This window comes from Pongo pygmaeus, chromosome 8 (genome assembly GCF_028885625.2).
Source record: "Pongo pygmaeus isolate AG05252 chromosome 8, NHGRI_mPonPyg2-v2.0_pri, whole genome shotgun sequence".
Lineage (NCBI taxonomy): Eukaryota > Metazoa > Chordata > Mammalia > Primates > Hominidae > Pongo > Pongo pygmaeus.
The window spans coordinates 74,114,063-74,136,994 of record NC_072381.2 but is presented as its reverse complement, the minus strand read 5'-3'; the positions used below and the strand labels follow the sequence as shown (position 1 = coordinate 74,136,994).

The 22,932-nt window shown below is 42.6% G+C and overlaps 1 protein-coding gene and 1 pseudogene across 3 annotated transcripts in view; one reads left to right on the top strand and one right to left on the bottom strand.

Annotated features, from left to right (window-relative positions):
- DNA2 (DNA replication helicase/nuclease 2) overlaps window positions 1-22,160 on the bottom strand; it is a 58,035-nt gene extending 35,875 nt beyond the window's left edge. Inside the window, exons 1-6 of one of the 3 annotated variants that reach the window (XM_063670548.1) lie at window positions 20,631-22,160; window positions 20,368-20,462; window positions 18,555-18,737; window positions 16,691-16,874; window positions 14,241-14,386; window positions 7,678-7,809 (exon numbers count right to left, since the gene is read on the bottom strand). In XM_063670548.1, coding sequence (XP_063526618.1) covers window positions 7,678-7,809; window positions 14,241-14,386; window positions 16,691-16,874; window positions 18,555-18,737; window positions 20,368-20,462; window positions 20,631-20,699 — 809 coding nt within the window. In that variant the 5' untranslated portion in view covers window positions 20,700-22,160. Of the gene's footprint in view, window positions 1-7,677; window positions 7,810-14,240; window positions 14,387-16,690; window positions 16,875-18,554; window positions 18,738-20,367 lie in introns of all 3 variants that reach the window. The other 2 variants (XM_054436654.2, XM_063670547.1) reach the window with 2 other exon arrangements.
- LOC129006929 (5S ribosomal RNA) lies at window positions 9,978-10,096 on the top strand (annotated as a pseudogene).
- Window positions 22,161-22,932: the final 772 nt, after the last annotated feature.

The following is a 22,932-nucleotide window of genomic DNA, read 5'->3' as shown; positions in this document are numbered from 1 at the left end:
TATCTACTGGGAAAATATTTTACACTTTTAGATTCAAAGCCAGCCACATAAAATACTAAATCTAGTGGAAATCTTACATGAAAAAGATGACTTTTCTAGTAATAAAACATTTCCTATCAAAATGAAGATTTTTAAAAATAGAATAATTCTAGTTGTTAGAATAGATTATTTAGTTGATTTTTGTTTAGTTCATATTATTATGGTCAACCCCTATTTCTTTTTTTGGACAGCTATTTCTTCCTTTTTTTGTTTAATAGAGACAGGCTTTTGCCCTGTTGTCCCGGCTGGTCTCAAATTCCTGACCTCAAGTGATCCACCTGCTTTGGCCTCCCAGAGTGCTGGATTACAGGAGTGAGCCACCACACCTGGCCATGGACAGCAATTTTTTAAATGAGAATATTTTCTAAGAAAAATAATGCTGTCTTAAATAATTTTTTATAAAAAAACTATTTCAAGATGCTTCAAATATAATCTCATGGAAGATATGTATCCTTCCAGAATCGCTGAAGAAGACAATAGTGAAATTCAGAGAAGCCATAATTTATCTAAAATTTCTTTTTCTTTCTTTCTTAGTGAGACAGGTCTTTCTCTGTTGCCCGGGGTAGAGTAGAGTGGCATGAACACAGCTCACTGCAGCCTTGACCTCCTGGACTCAAGCAATCCTTCTGTTTCAGCCTCCCAAGTAGCTGGAATGAGAGGTGTGCACCACCACACCTCGCTAATTATTTTCAAATTTGTAGAGACAGAGTCTACAAAAGGCAGGGCAACATGGTGAACTCAATCAATCCTCTTATCTTGATCTCCCAAAGTGCTGGAATTACAAGCAAGATCCACTGCACTGGGTCTGAAATTTCTTAAATATTTATATTCTCTCACCAACTGTTACTTGTTCATGGTGTGTATTCAGATATGCTTTTATTAAATTAGGCAAAACTTATTATTTATGAAATGTCACATGTATACCTAATAGAATACAGGTTAAAAAAAACTTTTAAAGTTGTTACTAAAATTCAGTGCCCTGGAAAAAGAAGCAATATGGCTTTATTATTATTATTATTCTGAGACAGAGTCTCACTCTGTCACCCAGGCTGGAATGCAGTAGCACGAACACAGTTTACTGCAGCTTCGACCTCCTGGGCTCAAGAGACCCTCCTGCCTCAGCCTTTCAAGTAGCTGAAACTACAGGCATCTGCCATTAAGCCCAGCTATTTTTTTTTTGTAGAGACAAGTTCTCACCATGTTTCCCAGGCTGATCTCGAACTCCTGGTCTCCAGCAATCCTCCTGCTTTCGCCTCCCAAAGTGCTGGGATTACAGTTATGAGCCACCATGCGCAGCCACTATATGTTTATTACCACAATTTTTTTTTTTTTTTTTTTTGAGATGGAATCTCGCTCTGTCGCAGAGGCTGGAGTATAGTGGTGCAATCTCGGCTCATTGCAACTTCCACCTCCCAGGTTCAAGCAACTCTCCTGTCTCAGGCTCCCGAGTAGTTGGGATTACAGGCGTGCACCACCATGCCTGGCTAATTTTTGTATTTTTTAGTAGAGATAGGGTTTCACCATGTTGGCCAGGCTTGTCTCTAACTCCTGACCTCAGGTGATCCATCCATCTCAGCCTCCCAAAGTGCTGGGATTACAGGCATAAGCCACCACACCCAGCCACCACAATTTTTTTAAATGGCAACAAAAATTAATTTCTAAGTACTACTTTAGCTATAGTCTACAAAATTTGGTATGTAACCACCTATTCTAAATGTGTTAATTTCCTTTATGACTGACCTTTTAAAACATTTATCAACATTTTCTTAGTTCACAAACCATGAGAATTTTAGATATCCTTTTGTTACCAAGTTCTAACTTTGTTACAGTACAGTTGCAGAATATCGTTTCTAAGATACTGATCCTTAAAAATTTATTGGTGTTTCCCTTATGGCATAATGCATAATCTATTTCAGTAAAAGTTCTCTGTGACTTGAAAAATTATATATACAGTCAGCCATTGTATAACAATGATTTTGTCAACCTAGGATAGTGGTCCCATAAGATCATAATGTAACTAAAAAATTCCACTGCCTAGTGACATCTAGCTATTGTAGTAATACAACACACTACCTTTTCTACATTTAGATATGTTTAGATACACAAATACCGTTGTTACAATTGCCTACAGTATTCAGTACAGTAACATGTTGTACAAGTGTGTAGCCTAGAGGCAATGGGATATACCATATGGCCTAGTGTGTAGTAGGAGCTCTACCATCTAGGTTTGCATAAGTACACTCTGATGTTCATACAATGATGACACTGCCTAACACCACATTTCTCAAAACATATCCCCATCATTAAGCTAGCATGAGTGCATTGTATATAAAATGTATATAATTTTGTGTTTTGACAAAAAAATGTGGGATTTGATTTCAAAGATTCCTTGTAGGTCAAAGATGAGTCTGAATTCCACACTCTTTCCTTAGCATCTATGATGCCCTTCTTCCAGGCTGCAAATCCCTTGCTGACCTATCCTAAGCCTTCTTCAACAGATTCTATTATCTCCTTCTGTGCCTTATATGCTGTTACCTGCCAGGGTTCCATGCTGCTTTTGTCACCTACATTTTCTCCACCAGCAAACCCCTTCACTTTTATTATTTTCATCTACCACCAATACACTGAGTTCCTGAGGGCTTTAGTTATCCCTATAACAACAGTACCTGGTATAATCCTTGGCACACACATAGCATTGAATAAATGTTTGCAGAATTTATTAACCCAGGATTCTGAGAACCATGCTTATCATTGTAAAAACAATGGGTTAATTTTAACCAAAAAGAAAAAAACACATTTGGGTTAAGACTCCACCAAAGGAAAACAAACAAACAAGCAAACATGCAGACAGGATGCTAAAACAATTAACAAAAAGTAAAAGACAAGCTTATGCCCAAAAAAACTACAAAAATAGATATCTACCGTAATTTAAAATGTCAAGCAGCTGGGCGCAGTGGCTCACACCTGTAATCCCAGCACTTTGGGAGGCTGAGGCGGTTGGATCACCTAAGGTCGGAAGTTCGAGACCAGCCTGGCCAGCATGGTGAAACCCCATCTCTACTAAACATGCAAAAATTAGCCAGGCACGGTGGCAGGCACCTGTAATCCCAGCTACTCAGGAGGCTGAGGCAGAAGAATCGCTTGAACCTGGGAGGCTGTAGTGAGCTGAGATTGCGCCACTGCACTCCAGACTAGGTGACAGAGCAAGGCTCCATCTCAAAAAAAAAAAAAAAAAAAAAAAAAAAAAAATTTTCAAGCAAATGTAAATGACAAAAAGAAAGAAAGGAGGAAGGAAGGGAAAAAAAGGAGGGAGGACGAAGGAGGGTAAATGAGGATAAATAATTAGGAGCAGTTGAAGATAAAATCAGCATTTTTTTTTTTTTTTTTGAGATGGAATCTTGCTCTGTCACCCAGGCTAGAGTTCAGTGGCGCGATCTCAGCTCACAGCAACCTCTGCTTCCCGGGTTCAAGCGATTCTCCTGCCTCAGCCTCCCGAATAGCTGGGATTACAGGCGCCTGCCACCATGCCCGGCTAATTTTTATATTTTTAGTAGAGACAGGGTTTCACCATCTTGGCCAGGCTGGTCTCAAACTCCTGACCTCATGATCTGCCCACCTCAGCCACCCAAAGTGATGGGATTACAGGCATGAGCCACCATGCCAGGCCGATAAAATTAACTTTCTTAGTGTTACAGAACATTCACAGAGACCAGAATGACAGAATATTATAAAGCAAAGCAAGGAACTAGGTGAAGGATGACTACTTGATAAACACAGTTTATCACAGTGAAGCACAATATCCATCCCCTATGTCAGTCTGTTCCAAAGAAATAACAAAAAATGAAACATTTATAAATTTATTTTTAAAACACAAGAAAAACTAAACAATCTATTCACTGTAGCTTTTTTCTAAGTGTAGGGAGCTGGTGGTAAATTTATGACCACTACAGAAATAAAAAATATAAAAAACAAACTCAGCCGGGAGCAGTGGCTCATGCCTGTAATCCCAACACTTTGGGAGGCTGAGGCAGGTGGATCACTTGAGGTCAGGAGTTCGAGACCAGCCTGGCCAACATGGTGAAACCTCGCCTCTACTAAAAATAGAAAAATTAGCCAGGCGTGCTGGCTCATGCCTATAGTCCCAGCTACTCAGGAGGCTGTGTCACAAGCATCATTTGAACCCAGGAAGCAGGGGTTGCAGTGAGCCACGATCGCGCCACTGTACTCCAGCCTGAGCGATAGAGCGAGACTCCATCTCAAAAACAAAACAAAACAAACAAACAAAAAAAACAAACTCAACTCTAACAGCCAAGATGGCGCGCCACTGTACTCCAGCCTGAGCGACAGAGCGAGACTCCATCTCAAAAACAAAACAAAACAAACAAACAAAAAAAAAAAACAAACTCAACTCTAACAGCAAGACAAGCCTTTTTTTAAACTACTAAATATTTTTAAAATACATGTAAAAGTCCCATTAAAGGGCCGGGCATGGTGGCTCACGCCTGTAACCCTAGCACTTTGGGAGGCCAAGGCAGGAGGATCATTTGAGTCCAGGAGTTCGAGACTAGCCATCCTGGGTGACATGACAAAACATCATCTCTACAAAAAATACAAAAATTAGCCAGGCAGGATGGTGTGCACCTGTAGTCCCAGCTACTCAGAAGGCTGAGGTGGAAGGACTGTTTGAACTCAGGAGGCAGAGGTTGCAGTGAGCCTAAATCATACCACCACACTCCAGTCTGGGCAACAGAGTGAGACCTTGTCTCAAAAAAAAGGAGAGAAAAAAAAAAGTAAATGAGATCAAAGCAGAAACTAGCACACACAAGGAGCCTGCTATAGTTATACAGCTAAATTACGGCCAAACTGGGATTCACATCCAGGCTCATTATATCCTTCGAACCACAGGGAATAGGTCCAAAGAACTAACTACTCCAAAGCTTTATGACTCACAAATCTTAAAGCATTTTTTTTTTTTTTGAGACGGAGTCTCGCTTTGTTGCCCAGGCTACAGTGCAGTGGTACGATCTCGGCTCACTGTAACCTCTGCCTCCTGGTTCAAGCGATCCTCCTGCCTCAGCCTCCCGAGTAGCTGGGATTACAGGCACCCACCACCACGCCTGGCTAATTTTCGTATTTTTAGTAGAGATGGTGTTCCACCATGTTGGCCAGGCTGGTCTCAAACTCCTGAGCCAGTTGATACAGTGCCTCAACCTCCAAAAATGCAGGGATTACAGGCATGAGCCACCATGCCCGGACCCCCTTAAAGCTAATTTTTTAAATCACAAAATGTCATAAAATATTGAAAATATTCAGAGAACATTGAGAATATTAGTATACATGGAATTCGTGCCTATTTAAAGAAAAATAAAACTCTGCCTGTTTAAAAAAAAAAAAAAAAAAGGAGCCGGGCACAGTGGCTCACGCCTGTAATCCCAGCACTTTGGGAGGCCGAGGTGGGCAGATCACGAGGTCAGGAGATCGAGACCATCCTGGCTAACACAGTGAAACCCTGTCTCTACTAAAAATACAAAAAATTAGCCAGGCATGGCAGCAGGCACCTGTAGTCCCAGCTACTCGGGAGGCTGAGGCAGGAGAATGGTGTGAACCCGGGAGGTGGACGTTGCAGTGAGCCAAGATCTGGGCAACAGGGCGAGACTCCATCTCAAAAGAAAAAAAATGGAAATCAGATAAAAACCCTCCAATGGCTTCCATTCTAATCAGAGCAGCAGCCAAGTCCTGATCAGGATGATAAGGCTCCAGGGGAACTACTGCTGCTCTTCTCCTACTGCACTTTGCTCTAGCCATCACACTGGTTCGCTGAGATACTGAACACACAGCTAGTAAGTGTCAGCCACAGGGCTTTTGCCCTGTTTCCCCTACCTGGAACATTCCTCCTACAGACAGCTGTACGGCTCACTACTTCATTTCCTTTAAGCTTCTGCTCAAATGCTACCTTAAGAGAAAGGCCTTCCATGAACATTCTATGGAATATCCCTGCCACCACTACCTACCTATTCTCCCCTTCTTCTTATCCTCCTCATTGTTCGGCACTGCATTAATCACAGTCTGGTCCCCTGCTATTTACTTGTGCAGTAGTATAGAAATTTCACAAAGTAGGCAGTTGTATGTTTTGTTTTGTTTTTTTGCTACCATGATCCAAGCACCTAAAACATTACTTGGCATATATTAGACACCCAATAAATATTTGCTAAATGAATAACAGAAAAAAACATATTTCCCCTATAAAATTATAACAATGCCACTTTGAGGAGAAAAAAAAAAAAACTTGAAAATACACGTAATGCCAAACAGCATTAAATGGCTAAACACAGTAAATATATAGCACATCCATATGACAGTCAACACATGACACAGACAATATGCTAGTAACACAGAGAAATACACATGAAAGAATCAAATGAGGCCAGGCACAGTGCCTCATGCCTGTAATCCCAGCACGTTGGGAGGGAGGCCGAAGTGGGAGGATCACTTGAGGTTAGGAGCTTGAGACCAGCCTGGCCAACATGGTGAAACTCCATCTCTAATAAAAATGCAAAAACTAGCCAGGTGTGGTGGCATACACCTGTAATCCCAGCTACTCAGGAGGCTGAGGCAGGAGGATTGCTTGAACCCGGGACATGGAAGTTGCAGTGAGCCGAGATCACACCATTGCACTCCAGCCTGGGGGACATAATAAGACTCCATCTCAAAAAAAAAAAAAGAATCAAATGAAAAAAATTAAGACCCCCAAAATATTTATAAATTGATTACTTTATAAGAAAATACAGGCCAGGCATAGTGGCTCACACCTGTAATCCCAGTACTTTGGGAGGTCAAGGTGTGTGGATCACCTGAGGTCAGGCATTCAAGACCAGCCTAGCCAACATGGCGAAACCCTGTCTCTACTAAAAATACAAAAAATTAGCCGGGTATGGTGGTGGGCGCCTCTAATCCCAGGTACTTGCGAGGCTGAGGCAGAAGAATTGCTTGAACCCAGGAGGCGGAGGTTGCAGTAAGCCGAAATCATGCCACTGCACTCCAGCCTGGGCAACAGTGCAAGACTCTGTCTCAAAAAAGAAAAAAAAAAAGAAGAAAGAGGCTGGGCACAGTGGCTCACGCCTGTAATCCCAGCACTTTGGGAGGCTGAGGCGGGTGGATCACCTGAGGTTAGGAGTTCGAGGCCAGCCTGGACAACATGGTGAAACCACATCTCTACTAAAAATACAAAATTAGCCAGGTGTGGTGGCAGGTGCCTGTAATCCCAGCTACTTGGGAGGCTGAAGCAGGAGAATCGCTTGAACCTGGGAGGCAGAGGTTGCAGGGAGCCAAGATCAGTGCCACTGTATTCCAGCCTATGCAACAGAGCAAAACTCCATCTCAAAAAAAAAAAAGAAAGAAAAAGAAAATACATATCTACATTAAAAAATAAGCTATCATAATAATGAAAATAAAATTTTCTACTCACTGGGTTCTTTTTTATCATGGAAAGATACTTAGGACCATAATTTATAAAATAAGCAAGGAAAACGGCTAATTGTAATTACTCAATCTTTTAAAAACTTTGATTCAACACACAGAATGGCATCCTGGTCTAAAAATATGAAGACTATATATATATAAACAAAATGTGTTTCTTACAGAGACAGCTGCATCTGAGGGAAGTCAGTCGAAGTGTTTTTATGCATGAAATCTCCTGCCCATTTACAAAACGAAGGAAGATAGTCCTCTACTTCTTGTTTTATTTCATCTTGACTTAGATTTAAGCGGTACCTGCCAAAAATATAATAGTAAATAGACTTAAATTTAAGCGGTACCTGCCAAAAATATGATAGCAAATATGAAAGTATAAATATGAGAAAAGTAAATGAGGACAAAAAAATACATATAAGCAACCCAACTGTTCGTCAGCCAATAAATGGATAGACAAAATGTGGCATACTCCATACAATGCAGTATTATTCAGCTATAAAAAGGAAGGAAATTCTGACATATGCTACAACATTGAAGAACCTTCAGGATATTATGCTAAGTGAAATAGGCCAGTCACAAAAGGACTAATATTCATATGAGGTACCTACAGTAGTGAAAATCACAGAGCTAGAAAGTAGAATGGGGGTTGCCAGAGGCTGGGAGGAGGAAAGAAGGGGGTGTTATTGTTTCAAGGGCACAGAGCTTCAGTTTGGGAAGATGCAAAGAGTTCTGGAGATAGATAGGGTGATGGTTGTACAACAAGGTGAATGTATTTTGCCTCTGAACTGTACCCTTAAAAATGGTTAACATGGGCAGAGCGCAGTGGCTCACATCTGTAATCCCAGCACTTTGGGAGGCGGAGGAGGGTGGATCACAAGGTCAGCAGTTCGAGACAAGCCCGGCCAACATGGTGAAACCCTGTCTCTACTAAAAATATAAAAATTAGCCAGGCGTGGGGGTGCATGCCTGTAATCCCCGCTACTTGGGAGGCTGAGGCAGAAGAATCGCTGGAATCCAGGAGGCAGAGGTTGCAGTGAGCCGAGATCACACCAGTGCACTCCAGCCCGGGCAAGAGAGCAAGACTCCATCACACATACACACACACACACACACACACACACAAAGTTAACATAGTAATTTTTTTTTCTTTTCTTTTTCTCTTTTCTTTTCTTATTTTTTGAGACAGGGTCTCGCGCTGTCACCCAGGCTGGAGCACAGTAGTGCTATCTCGGCTCACTACAACCTCTGCCTTCTAGGTTCAAGTGATTCTGCCCGCTCAGCCTTCAGAGTAGCTGGAATTACAGGCACACACCACCACGCTAAGCTAATTTTTTTGTATTCTCAGTAGAGATGGGGTTTCACCATGTTGGCCAGGCTGGTCTCAAACTCCTGGGCTCAAGAAATCTGCCCACCATGGCCTCCCAAAGTGCTGGGATGACAGGCATGAGCCACTGCACCTGACCTAATATGGTAATTTTTTTTTTTTTTTTTTTTTGAGACGGAGTTTCGCTCTTGTTGCCCAGGCTGGCGCGATCTTGGCTCACTGCAACCTTTGCCTCCCAGGTTCAAATGATGCTCCTGCCTCAGTCCCCTGAGTAGCTGGGACCATAGACATACGACACCATGCCCAGCTAATTTTTGTATTTTTAGTAAAGACAGGGTTTCACCATGTTGGCCAGCCTGGTCTTGAACCCCTGACCTCACGTGATCTGCCCGCCTCGGCATCTGAAAGTGCTGGGATTACAGGGGTGAGCCATCACGCCTGGTCTAACACGGTAATTTTTATGTGCATTTAACCACAATTTTTAAAAAGCATCCAAATAATGCCAAGCATGGTGGTGTGGAACTATGATCCCAGCTATTCAGTAGGCTGAAGCGGAAGGATCGTTTCAGCCCAAAAGTTTGAGGTTACAGTGACCTGTGATCTCACCACTGTATTCCAGCCTGAGTGACAGAGTGAGACCCTGTTTTAAAAAAAAAAAATCCAAATAATACTGAAACAGTGACATGACATCAAATTTCTGATAATTTGCTCTAATTCATACCAAGGTCTAATTGGAAGAGTCTCAGTTACACCTTTGGGATAAAAAAAAATGGCGATATTGCTCCTGAAACCAAGCAATGGAAAGTAGAAATGTAAAAGAGAAGAAAGAGTCATATGGACAGAAAGGCAGTAACAGCCTTACAACATGAAAAGACAGTATATAGGAATGTTAACTTCTTATGTGAGAAATCTACAGAAACAAAAAAACCCAAGTCTTAATTTTTCAGGGTTCTTACAAGGTCAAAATTATGTCGTAACAATATGAATACATTATTTATCATTTTCCTTTCATGACAGTACAGTTGAATTTTCTGAGGGTACATGACATAAAACATAGAAATATTTTGAACGCAGAAGCAGATACGAGAATCCACGATCTTATATGAAGTCATACATTTAAAACATTTGCAAAAATAGAGGCTTGGTCTACACCCATACCACCCAGAATGCAGCCGATCTCATCTTATCTCAGAAGCTAAGCAGGGTTGAGCTTGGTTACTACTTGGATGGGAGACCACCTGGGAATATTGGGTGCTGTAGCTTTAAGTAAGAAAAAAAAAAATGGCCAGGCTCTGTGGTTCATGCCTGTAATCTCAGCACTTTAGGAGGCCGAGATGGGCAGATCATCTGAGGTTGGGAGTTCAAGACCAGCCTGACCAACGTGGAGAAACCCCATCTCTACCAAAAATACAAAATTAGCCAGGCATGGTGGTGCACGCCTGTAATCCCAGCTACTCGGGAGGCTGAGGCAAGAGAATCGCTTGAACCCGGAAGGCGGAGGTTTCAGTAAACTGAGATCGTGCCATTACACTCCAGCCTGGGAAACAAGAGTGAAACTCCATCTCAAAAAAAAAAAAAAAGAAAGAAAGAAAGAAAAAAAAAATAGAGGCTGGAGGATTGTCTGAGGCCACAGTGGGTGATAATTTCATCATTGCACTCCAGCCTGGGCAACAGAGAGACACCTTACCTCAAAAAAAATAAATAAGGAAGAAAGAAAGCAAAAAGAAACTGAAAAAATGTAAAACAATGACATTCATTACATTTTTTTTACAACAGTTTTCTTCATTAAAATGTTATGTTAACAAGCATAGATTGATATTTTTAAATGAAATATATTTTAGGCTAGGTGCAGTGGCTCATGCCTATAATCCCAACACTTTGGGAAGCCGAGACGAGTGGATCACTTGAGGTCAGGAGTTCAAGACCAGCCTGGCCAATATGGTGAAACCCTGTCTCTACTTACAAACACAAAAATTAGCCAGGCGTGGCAGCAGGCACCTGTAATCCCAGCTACTCAGGAGGCTGAGGCAGGAGAATCGACTGACCCAGGAGGTGGAGGCTGCAGTGAGCTGAGGTCATGCCATTGTAATCCAGCTTGGGTGACAGAGCAAGACTGTCTCAATAACAACAACAACAAAAATGAATATACATGTTAATTTCAAATGAATTAATAAACATGTTTTACTTTCTAGTACAGTAATTAATCATAGATATAGCCCACATAAACAAAAGCTCTTTCCAGTCTTTAATAATTTTTTAGTGTAAAGGGGTCCTGAGAGCAAAAGTTTTGAGAACTGCTGTTATAAACTTACCCTCCCAGCATGATTATTCCAGTTCCTTCTTTATGTTTAAGCTCCACAATCTTAATAACTACTCTAGGGTGGTAGGGGCTTATCAGTTTGTATATAAAATCACACCTAGGTTTGAATCCTAACTCTGCACTACCAAATGTATGACCAAGAGCAAGTCACTGTTAATTAAGCCTGTTTCCTCATCTGTAAGGAGGAGATAATAACTATCTTACAGAGTCAGTCTGAGGATTAAATAGAACACTGTATGTAAAGCACTTAGCTGATGGTAAGCCCTCATTAAAGTATAGGCTGGGCGTGGTGGCTCACACCTGTAATCCCAGCACTTTGGGAGGCCAAGGAGGGTGGATCACCTGAGGTCAGGAGTTTGAGACCAGCCTGGCCAACATGGTGAAACCCCATCTCTACTAACAAATGCAAAAAAATTAGCCGGGCATGGTGGCGCACGCCTGTAATCCCAGCTAAAGAGAAGGCTGAGGCAGGAGAATCACTTGAACCTGGGAGACAGAGGTTGCAATAAGCCGAGATCACGGTGCTGTACTCCAACCTAGGCGACAGAGCCAGATTCAAAAAGAAAAAAAAAAAATCATTAAGATGTAAAGACCTGGCCGGGCGCAGTGGCTCACGCCTGTAATCCCAGCACTTTGGGAGGCTGAAGCGGGCAGATCACGAGGTCAGGAGATCAAGACCATCCTGGCTAACACGGTGAAACCCTGTCTCTACTAAAAATACAAAAATTCAGCTGGGCGTGGTGGCGGGCGCCTGTAGTCCCAGCTCCTCGGGAGCCTGAGGCAGGAGAATGGCGTGAACCCAGGAGGCGGAGCTTGCAGTGAGCCGAGACTGTGCCACTGCACTCCAGCCTGGGGGACAGAGCGAGACTCCATCTCAAAAAAAAAAAAAAGATGTAAAGACCATGATGATAACCATAAATACAGTGCTAACGATAGGTCAGCACTATTCCAGGTGTGGTGGCAGGCGCCTGTAGTCCCAGATGAGATACTCGGGAGGGTGAGGCAGGAGAATGGCGTGAACCCAGGAGGTGGAGCTTGCAGTGAGCCTAGTGAGCCACTGCACTCCAGCCTGGATGACAGAGGAAGACTCCGTCTCAAAAAAAAAAAAAAAAAAAAGATACAACTTATAATTTTTCTCACTTGCTTAAGGGAGCACCATAATAACACATTCATCAGACATTGAGACTTCAGGATACTACACATTTACCATATAACTGTGCAATATTTCTAACACCAAATTTAATAAGCTGTTACTTTCCTAGGTTTCTGCCACCTCCAGCTTACCAAGACTGACAGAGCAGAGTTGTGTCAGCCCTCTGAGAGAGCCAGTCCAATAGAGAAGACAAAATTAGCAATGCTAGCTCTGCCAAAATTGTCTTAAGCAAAATAGCAACCGCAGGTTGAAAGAGAAGCTGAAATTCCTCAAGCCAGGAAGCAACTGCTAATACCAAAGCATCCAAAAAGATCTAGAGAAACACACATTTAGAGTACTGAAGGTGAAGGTTATCCTTGCAAAAGGCTGTTTGAAATCAGGCAGTTTCCAGTTGATTAAAAATGATGTAGATGACCATATGGTCTCACAAAGTCTCATATATTGCCAGTAGAAATGTAAACTGGGACAATGTCTATAGAGAGCAATTTGGTAATATGTATCAAAATTTTAGGCCAGACCTGGTGGCTCATGCCTGTAATCCCAGCACTTTGGGACGCCGAGGTGGGTGGATCACTTGAGGTCAGTAGTACAAGACGAGCCTGGCCAACATGGCGAAACCCCGTCTTCACTAAAAGTACAAAAAATTAGCCAGGTGTGGTGGCTTATGCCTGTAATCCAAGCTACTTGAGAGGCTGAGGCAGGAGAATTGCTTGAACCCGGGAGGTGGAGGCTGCAGTGAGCCAAGAGCAAGCCACCACACTCCACCCTGGGCAACAGAGCAAGACTCCATCTCAAAAACAAAACAAAACAAAAACTGGTAAGGTAGGCCAGGCGCGGTGGCTCACGCCTGTAATCCCAGCACTTTGGGAGGCCGAGGCGGGCGAATCACCTAGGTCAGGAGTTCAAGACCAGCCTCAACATTGAGAAACCTCGTCTCTACTAAAAATACAAAATTAGCCAGGCGTGGTGGTGCATGCCTGTAATCCCACCTACTCGGGAGGCTGAGGCAGGAGAATTGCTTGAACCTGGGAGGCAGAGGTTGTGGTGAGCCGAGATCACGCCATTGCACTCCAGCCTGGACAACAGAGCAAAACTCCACCTCAAAAAAAAAAAAAAAAAACTGGTAAGGCAGGCCAGGCATGGTGGCATGTACCTGTTGTTCCAGGTTCCAGATACTCAGGAGGCTGAGGTGGGGAGAAACACATGAGCCCAGTCGTTTAAGTACAGCCTGGACAACATAGCAAGACCCCTATATCCCTTCCAAAAAAATACTGTAAAGCTGCATTTTTTTTTTTTTTTTTTTGAGATGGAGTCTTGCTCTGTTGCCCAGGCTGGAGTGCAGTGGTATGATCTCGGCTCACTGCAAGCTCCACCTCCCGGGTTCACACCATTCTCCTGCCTCAGCCTCCCAAGTAGCTGGGACTACAGGCGCCTGCCACCATACCCGGCTAATTTTTTGTATTTTTAGTAGAGACAGGGTTTCACCATGTTAGCCAGGATGGTCTTGATCTCCTGACTTCGTGATCTGCCCGCCTCGGCCTCCCAAAGTGCTGGGATTACAGGCGTGAGCCACCGCACCTGGCCGTAAAGATGCACTTTGAAACTAGTTTTATCTTCTTCCCAACCCCATGTAATTCTCAGTATATCACACTGTTTCTAGAACTAAGGCAAAAAAGTTCTTTATACATTCTCTGAAAGTAGTTAAGGAATCTGCTATGCACATGTACAAAATATTTAGGTATTTTTACCCAAAAAGTTCCTGTTGAGCAATTTCAGAAACTCTTCACAGAGTTCCAACAGTGTACTAGAACTATGAAATCTGCATTTTAGATTACACTAATTTATATTGGATAGTCTACACAAATACTTTATAGTTTCTAGGACAGAAGTTATATAATAAAATTATACCTGCAGTTCTTCTTATAACTACTTACATTTCCTTCAAATGTCTTATTTCTTGAATTGTTTGAAAAGCAAGTTCTTGTAGCTTTTCTGGGGCAAAGCTATTATTTATTGCTTTTTGAAACACCTCATGGAGAACCGTACCAATTAGCATTTGGCGTGTGGCTGGATCAGAGCTCTACAAAAGCAAATCACACAATTTATTTCACAACATATTAACAGACACAATTGTATATTTATTACCTAATCTATTAAACCACCATAGCCAAAATGCACTGGTAAGACAAATGCCAAAATATTAAAAAATTTTTTTTCCAGTGGGTGGAATTATAAGTGACTTTCACTTTCTTCTATTCAGAATTGTCTGAATTATTGTATATGTTTTTTTCTTTTTTGAGACAGAGTCTTGCTCTGTCACCCAGGCTGGAGCACAGTGGCACAATCTCAGCTCACAGCAACCTTCACCTCCCAGGTTCAAATGATTCTCATGCCTCAACCTCCCAAGTAGCTGGAATTACAGGTGTATGCCATCATGCCCGGCTAACTTTTATTTTTTGTATTTTTAGTAGAGACAGGGTTTCACCATGTTGGCCAGGCTGAGTATGAGTTACTTTTAAAATCAATGTTCTCCATTTTGAAAAAAATTAAAATAACCAATATTTAAAAATTCAAAATAGTCTCAAATAATTAATATTTAAAGTATTGTTCTCTTATTTCACTTGATAATCTACCCAATAGACAAGTCAATAAAGGCATAGCTGATAAACTCATGTAAGTAAAAGATACCATTCAAACATAAAATGTAAATCTACTTAGCAGTAATGTTTGGGAAGAAAAAAAATTTTTTTAACCTACAGCGGAGATTTTTGGCAAGGAATTTTTCTCCACTCAAAAAGAAACACACATTTATTGATTAACTCTTGTATTAGCCTAGACCTTTTTTGTTTTTTTGAGACAGAGTTTCGCTCTGTCACCCAGGCTGGAGTGCAACCACGCGACCTTTGCTCACTGCAAGCTCTGCCTCCCAGGTTCACGCCATTCTCCTGCCTTAGCCGTCTGAATAGCTGGGACTACAGGCGCCCGCCACCACACCTGGCTAATTTTTTTGTATTTTTAATAGAGATGGGGTTACACCGTGTTAGCCAGGATGGTCTTGATCTCCTGACCTCGTGATCCGCCAGCCTCGGCCTCCCAAAGTGCTGGGATTACAGGCGTGAGCCACTGCACCCGGCCCAAAAAGTTTTTTAAAACTTAATATTCAGGCCAAGCACAGTAGCTCATTCCTACTAGGGAGGTTGAGGTGGGAGGATTGCTTGAGCCTGGGAGGTCAAGGCTTCAGTGACACACTGCACTCCAGCCTGGGTGACACAGTGAGACTCAAAATAAAATAAAATAAAAGTACGTTTCAAGAAAAATAAATAAAAAGCTGGATGTTGGGTACAATTATCTCTTTGTATGTTTGAAATAGCCCAAAATACATTTTTGTTTGTTTTGAGATGGAGTCTCCCTCTATCCCGCACCCTAAAGTGCAGTGGCGGGATCTCGGCTCACTGCAACCTCTGCCTCCAGGGTTCAAGCAATTCTCCTGCCTCAGCCTCTCGAGTAGCTAGGATTACAGGCGCGCACTATAACGCCTGGCTAATTTTTGTGTATTTAGTAGAGACGGGTTTTCACCATGTTGGTCAGGCTGGTCTTGAACTCCTGACCTCGTGATCCACTCACCTCGGCCTCTCAAAGTGCTGGGATTACAGGCGTGAGCCACTGCGCCCAGCCCCAAAATACGTGTTTTTTTTTTGAGACTTTTTATTTTATTTTAAAATAAAATTGCATGTTTCAAGAAAAATAAAAAGCTGAGTGTTGAGTACATGGGAGTTTATTACAGTCATCCCTTTGTATGTTTGAAATAGTCCAAAATACATTTTTGTTCGTTTGTTTTGACACAGAGTCTCGCTCTGTCACCCAGGCTAGACTGCAGTAGCATGATCTCGGCTCACTGCAACCTCCATCTCCCGGGTTTAAACAATTCTGCCTCAGCCTCCTGAGTAGCTGGGACTACAGGTGCACGCCACCACGCCTGGCTAATTTTTCTACCAAAATACATTTTTTAAAAGCGATTTGCACATTTATTTTTAGTTTAGTGGGAATCACATGAAGCCAAGTTTGGAAATGTCTAAGTGTGTTTAAATTTAAAAGCTTATCATTTAATTTTCTTATTATAATTACTTATTTTATTAAGCCCTGAACAAGATTCGAAGGACTCAGACACCTGGCCTTTAGTCCTAGCACTGCCATCTCATAGTTATGTGGCTATGGGGCAAGTCACTTAACCTCTCTGAGCCCATTTTCCTCATCTATAAAATGCAGCTGATTAATACCATTTATTTTATAGGGTTGCTGGGAGGATTAAGTGAAATAATAAATGTAAAAGTGCTCTGTAAAACTCTCAGACCCTGCAGAAACATTAACTGTTATTATTATTTACCCTAAAAGTTTCACTCAGGACAGCTCTTCTCATACATCGAATACTACTGGCTATGCTTGTGCCAGAAATCAGCATGTCTGGATACAGAATCAAATATCCAAAATCTTTATCTATTATCCAAGTATCAGATGTGCAGTCTCCCTCCAAATGAATGATATCTCCTGGCTCTACTGGAACAGAACACCTGAAAATAAAGCAAAGTTAAAGTATAAATACATTGCTTAGGTTCCTACATTTAAACTTATTAGGGAGGCTTCAAAAAAATAAATGAGTATTTTATCTGAAGAAGAAAAAAATATTTCTAAATTTCTGGGTCTTTAAAAAAAAAATCAAATACCAGGATACAGTCTTCTAAAACAACTCCTAGTCATTTTACCCCTTTCTATGTGTCAAACACATCTGAGAATACTCAAGGGTCTTCTATAAATCCCAAAGGGAAAACAACTTAGTACCAGTAAAGTCTATTGCAAAAGCTATCAAAAAACCTTTGCTAATGTAATATATAGCTCCAATTATGAAGTGGGTTGTTTTAATAATTAATTCTTTCTTAAGACTTTTAGGAAATCTACAGCTTGTATAAGTCTTGAAGCATGAAGCCAAACCCAGTGTAGCAAGAATAAAATCAAACTGAACTAGTTGAAACTAGGCCAGGTGCGGTGGCTCATGCCTGTAATCCCAGCACTTTGGGAGGCCAAGGCAGGTGGATTACCTGAGGTCAGGAGTTCAAGACCAGCCTGGGCAACATGGTGAAACCCTGTCTCTACTAAAAATACAAAAATTAGCCGGGCTTGGTGGCAGACACCTGTAATCCCAGCTACTTGTGAGGCTGAGGCAGGAGAATCGCTTGAACCCGGGAAGCAGAGGTTGCAGTGAGCCGAGATCGCACCATTGCACTCTAGCCTGGGCGACAGAGCGAGACTCCGTCTCCAAAAACCACAACAACAACAAAAAACAAATTAATTCACGGCTTAGACGAAGAGTCAAAGTTAGACCTCTAGCTTTTCTGCATCTACACTCCACCCTTCACATACCACACTTTGAGTAGAGAAATCTAAGGCTTAAGAATGTTCATATGTTTTAATTAATTATGCTTTTAGTTAAAACTAACATGCGTTTAAACTGCAATCTTAGAATGTACTGGGAAGGCCGGGCGCAGTGGCTCACGCCTGTAATCCCACCACTTTGGGAGGCCGAGGTGGGCGGATCATGAGGTCAGGGGATTCGACACCATCCTGGCTAACATGGTGAAACCCTGTCTCTACTAAAAATACAAAATAAAAAAAAAAAAAAAAAAAGAATGTACTGGGAAATAGGAAGTAGTCATTAATAAGGTCCTTTGTACGTGATTTTCTTTTCTTTTTTTTGAGATGAAGTTTCGCTCTTGTTGCCTAGGCTGGAGTGCAATGGCATGATCTCAGCTCACCACAACCTCCACCTCCCAGGTTCAAGCGATTCTCCTGCCTCAGCCTCCAGAGTACCTGGGATTACAGGCATGTGCCACCATACCCAGCTAATTTTTTTTTATTTTTAGTAGAGACTGGGTTTCTCCATGTTGTCAGGCTGGTCTCAAACTCCTGACCTGAGGTGATCTGCCTGCCTTGGCCTCCCAAAGTGCTGGGATTACAGGTGTGAGCCACTACGCCTGGCCCACGTGATTTTCAAATGACAACAAAAGTCAATTTTTGGAATATGAGACTTAAGATACAGGAGTAATAGATACAATTTTCTTGCAGAATTAGGCTAGGATCAAATCTACTCCCTTTTAAACAATTAAATTATAGTAACATTCACAGAAGCCATTTGATGAGTTTTACGATGGTACCCTTAAGATTCGAATCGGTGCTCAAAGTCACATAAAAATTACCAGTCATTCCTAAGGATGCATAGTTCTTTATTTTCTAGTGACTGTGAAGCAGTGATGACCAGGCGCTTTTCACAGTTTCCCTCTTTGTTCTGTACAGTATTGACTGCCAACACCAGGTACCGGTTATCCATTCCTCGGCTCAGAACTGTTCTTGGAAAGGAAGCTACCACTTTCTTCTGAAATCTAAAGCACACACATACAAAACTATTTTAGCACGACCATGAAATAAGAAGCCATCCAATATGTTTTATCTACAAACCAATCTTCCAGTTTTCTAGGTTTCTTTCTTCTGAAAAGCTTATTGCAATGACATTTAGACAAAATAGGTAAAATTAAGAGAGCAAAGACACAGAAGAATTCCTATTATAAAAACTTCCCACAATTAATGCAATTTCAAACATGCTCATGATATGAGATTTTCCATTTTAATTTCTGTAAGGAGTTCTGTGGGACACTCATTACAATGAGGATTAAGAATAAACTGGAAGCCAGGCATGATGGTGCACACCTGTAGTCCCAGCTACTCAAGAGGCTGAGGTTGAAGGACTGCTTGAGCCCAGGAGTTTGAGGCTGCAGTGAGATACGATCATGCCACTGCAACCCTTCCTGAGCGACAGAAAAAGACCCTGTTTCTGGGGGGTGGGGGGGAAGAAAGGAAAGTATAAATTGGATAATATTAAACAAGAAATTTCTACCACTGGTGCAAGCCTTCCCAAAGTACAAGTAAAAGGAGATGTTTTGGACACGATCCTTTTTGTAAATATGAGACTTATGTTACGGAAAAGGGTATTGTCCGTGGTTCACTGAAAGTCCTATCATGAGCCACAGAATTGTACTTAGAAATAATTTAGTCCAACCTGCTAACGTAATGTCGGAAATCTTTCGATAAAATCTCACTGGACAGAAAGCAGGCTTAATACCTATCGACTTAGCTCAATCCTTTACAGAGTAATTCAGAACTTTATTACTTATATTTATAGTGGGTAAGTCAATTTCTCAATACTTCTATCCATCGGTCCAAGCTGTCTAAAATTATGCAAAATAATAATCTCTCAAGAAAACAGCCGTTCTCCTATTAAGTACCTCTTAAGTCTTCCCCGTTTGACTGAGGCATCAGTGAGGGACCAAAGGAGGGTCCAAAGTCATTACCTCTCCAGTGATAACACCAAACGCCTTTCACATTACCCTGCAAGTTATCTTTTGTTACCTGACCGTAGGTTCTATTATTTTGCAAACGCTTTATTCCTGTACTCCACCTAACCTCAGGCCATGAATTTCCCAAGACTGGCTATGATGCCTTAAAGATGTTTCTCAAAAGGTATTGCTGATCAAAAGCCCAAACGCAGAAGTCCCTCAACGCTAATTAGCATTATTGCTATAATATTGAAAGTAATTCCACATTATGACCGTGGTTAACTTCCTCTGATCATTTATATACACCATGCTGAGGGTGCAGAGATCTCCCAAGGATAAGTTAATCCAACTAAACATCGAGAAAAGCCTAGGGCGGTTGCAATTTCCTATTATAAAAACATTTCAGTGGCCGAAACTCCTCAGCTTAGAGAGAGAGATGAAATCAAGGGAAACAATGAACCGCTGGGCGAGGGAGAGTCCAGGCTCTGGATGAATGTGGCCCCAAAGAACACCTTGGGAGGCGGGCCCCGACTCCGGAGGCTCGTCAAGTGCCCAGGGAGCTGCACCGGGTCCCTGGGCCCCGGGCCCGGTCAGTCTGAGGCGGTGCGGACGCATCCTCTCCCGCTCCTTCTTTCAAATCTCCCGCTTTGTTCCCACACCCTCCCCCCTCTCCGCTCACAGCTCCGCCGGCAGCTCCGCCTCCTCCCAAAAACTCTTCTCCATCAGCAGCTCCAGTTCGTTCAGCTGCTCCATCCTGGACGCGGGGATCGCAAACTGTAGACAGAAAAGACAGCGGAACCAGGGGTAACATAGAAAACTTATAAAAGGGAAAGAGGCGCGAGCCTGCGCACCTCGCGCGCATGCGCCAACCCGCAGAGGTCCCAAATGACCTGCGCCAGGCCGCCCCTCCCGCGCCAGCGCGTTCCACGTGGGGTGGCTCACCTGAGCAGCAGGACTCTGGCCCCTGCCTTTGCTCCCTTGCTTAGGACTGGGAATACAGGGAGTCTTCATATCTGAAGCAGACTAAACGCTCCTGCCTTCTCTCTTGACATTCCAACCCGTGTCCAACACACGCTTAGTTTGAACACAACCATTTGTAGTTGCCCAAAACCAGGCGTCCCCGGTTAGCCTTCAGAATTGTGCACTCCCTGGGAAACAGCCTCTCCCCTTTTTTTCGGAAAACTCATTGAGAAAATAGAAACTGTCGGATAGGAACTCCTTGATCATGCCAAGGCTAAATCTACAAAACTTCTGGCCGGGCATGGAGGCTCACGCCTGTAATCCCAGCACTTCGGAAGGCTGAGGCGGGAGGATCACGAGGTCAGCAGTTGAGACCAGCCTGGCCAACACGGTGAAACCCCATCTCTACTAAGAATACAAAAATTAGCCGGGCGTGGTGGCACGCGCCTGTAATCCCAGCTACTCGGGAGGCTGAGGTAGGAGAATAGATTGAACACGGGAGGTGGAGATTGCAGATCCCGCAACGGCACTCCAGCCTGGGCAGAGCGAGACTCCGTCTCCAAAAAAAAAAATTCTACAAAACTTCTAATATCTGCACCATTCTTCATAACCTCTTTCCACTTTTTTTCAATAGCAGACAAAGTGTTCTGGTTAAAGGACAATCGCTCCGCTTGCACTTGGCATCCCAGGGCTTCAAGCATTCTCAAGGGCGTCGCTTCTTCAATTATTCTCTTGTATCATCGGCCTCGCCTTCACTATTGGATTGAGCCTCTAATATGGCCTGATGTCTCCCATTTTTAAAAGATGTTTCCTTGCTGGGCGCAGTGGTGTGCACCGATTTTTGATATTTATATACTTCTCTCATCTGGAGGCACTGACTAGAACATCCAGAGCCATGTTAAATATCAGTGGTATAATTGTTATTCTTATTTTTGTTATTCGTTTTTAAATGGATAAAATGTGCCGGGTGCCCGGTGGCTCAGGCCTGTAATCCCAACACCTTGGGAGGCCAAGGCGGGTGAATCACTTGAGGTCAGGAGGTCAAGACCAGCCTGGCCAACATGGTGAAACCCTGTCTCTACTAAAAATATAAAAATTAGCCGGGTGTGGTGGTGCATGCCTGTAATCTCAGCTACTCAGGAGACCAAGGCAGGAGAATCACTTGAGCCTGGAAGGCAGAGGTTGCAGTGAGCTGAGATCATGCCACTGTACTCCAGCCTAGGTGAAAGAGTGACTCAGTCTAAAAGAAAAAAAAATTGGCAAAAAGTTAATATATTTATCATGTACATGGGCTTTCAAATATGTACACACTGGAATAGGAGTTATTCTATTAGTATTTGTCCCTGATATCAACAGCTTTATGACCTACCTTTGCAAGTGATATAACATCACGGTAGTCACGGGTCCACTCAGCCAGATTCAAGAGAAGGGGAACACAGTTCCTACCTCTTGATGGGATGAGTGTCAACGACACATAAGAAAAGCATATGGGGCCTCGTGGCTCACGCCTGTAATCTATCTCATCATTTTGGGAGGCCGAGGCGGAAGGATCATCTGAGGTCAGGCGTTTGAGACCAGCCTGGTCAACATGGCAAAACCCCATCTCTACTAAAAATACAAAAATTAGCCAGACACGGTGGCGCATGCCTGTGATCTCAGCTACTTGGGAGGCTGAGACAGGAGAATCGCTTGGACCTGGGAGGCAGAGGTTACAGTGAGCAAGATTGTGCCACTGCACTCCAGCCTGGGCAACAGCGAGAATCCATCTCAAAAAAAAAATAAAACCATATGAATTGGGATGTGTTCTGGTCATTGTTGGAAAGTATAGAGGTATACTCTGCCAAAATGTCCTTTATTAGATTAAGGAAGACCCCTTTGTTCTAAATATGATTCATTTTGATAATGAATAAATGCTGGATTTTGTCAAGCAGTTATTGCATCTATAGAAGGACTGCATGGTTTTTCTCCTTTATTCTGTTATTATGAGAAGCTTTACCATTGATTTCACAATGTTAAAAAAAACTTTGCATTCCTAGGATAAACCCAAATTGGTCATGACATAATAAACGTTTTATGTATTGCTGGATTTGATTTGCTCTGTTGTTAAGAATTTTTCCATCTATGTTGGTTTTTTGGTTGTTTTGTTTCTTGAGACAGGATCTTGCTCTGTCACCCAGGCTGTAGTGCTGTGGCACAATGACAGCTCACTGCAGCCTCGATCTGCCAGGCTCAAGTGATTCTCCCGTATCAGCCTCTCAAGTAGCTGAGACTACAGGAGTGTGCC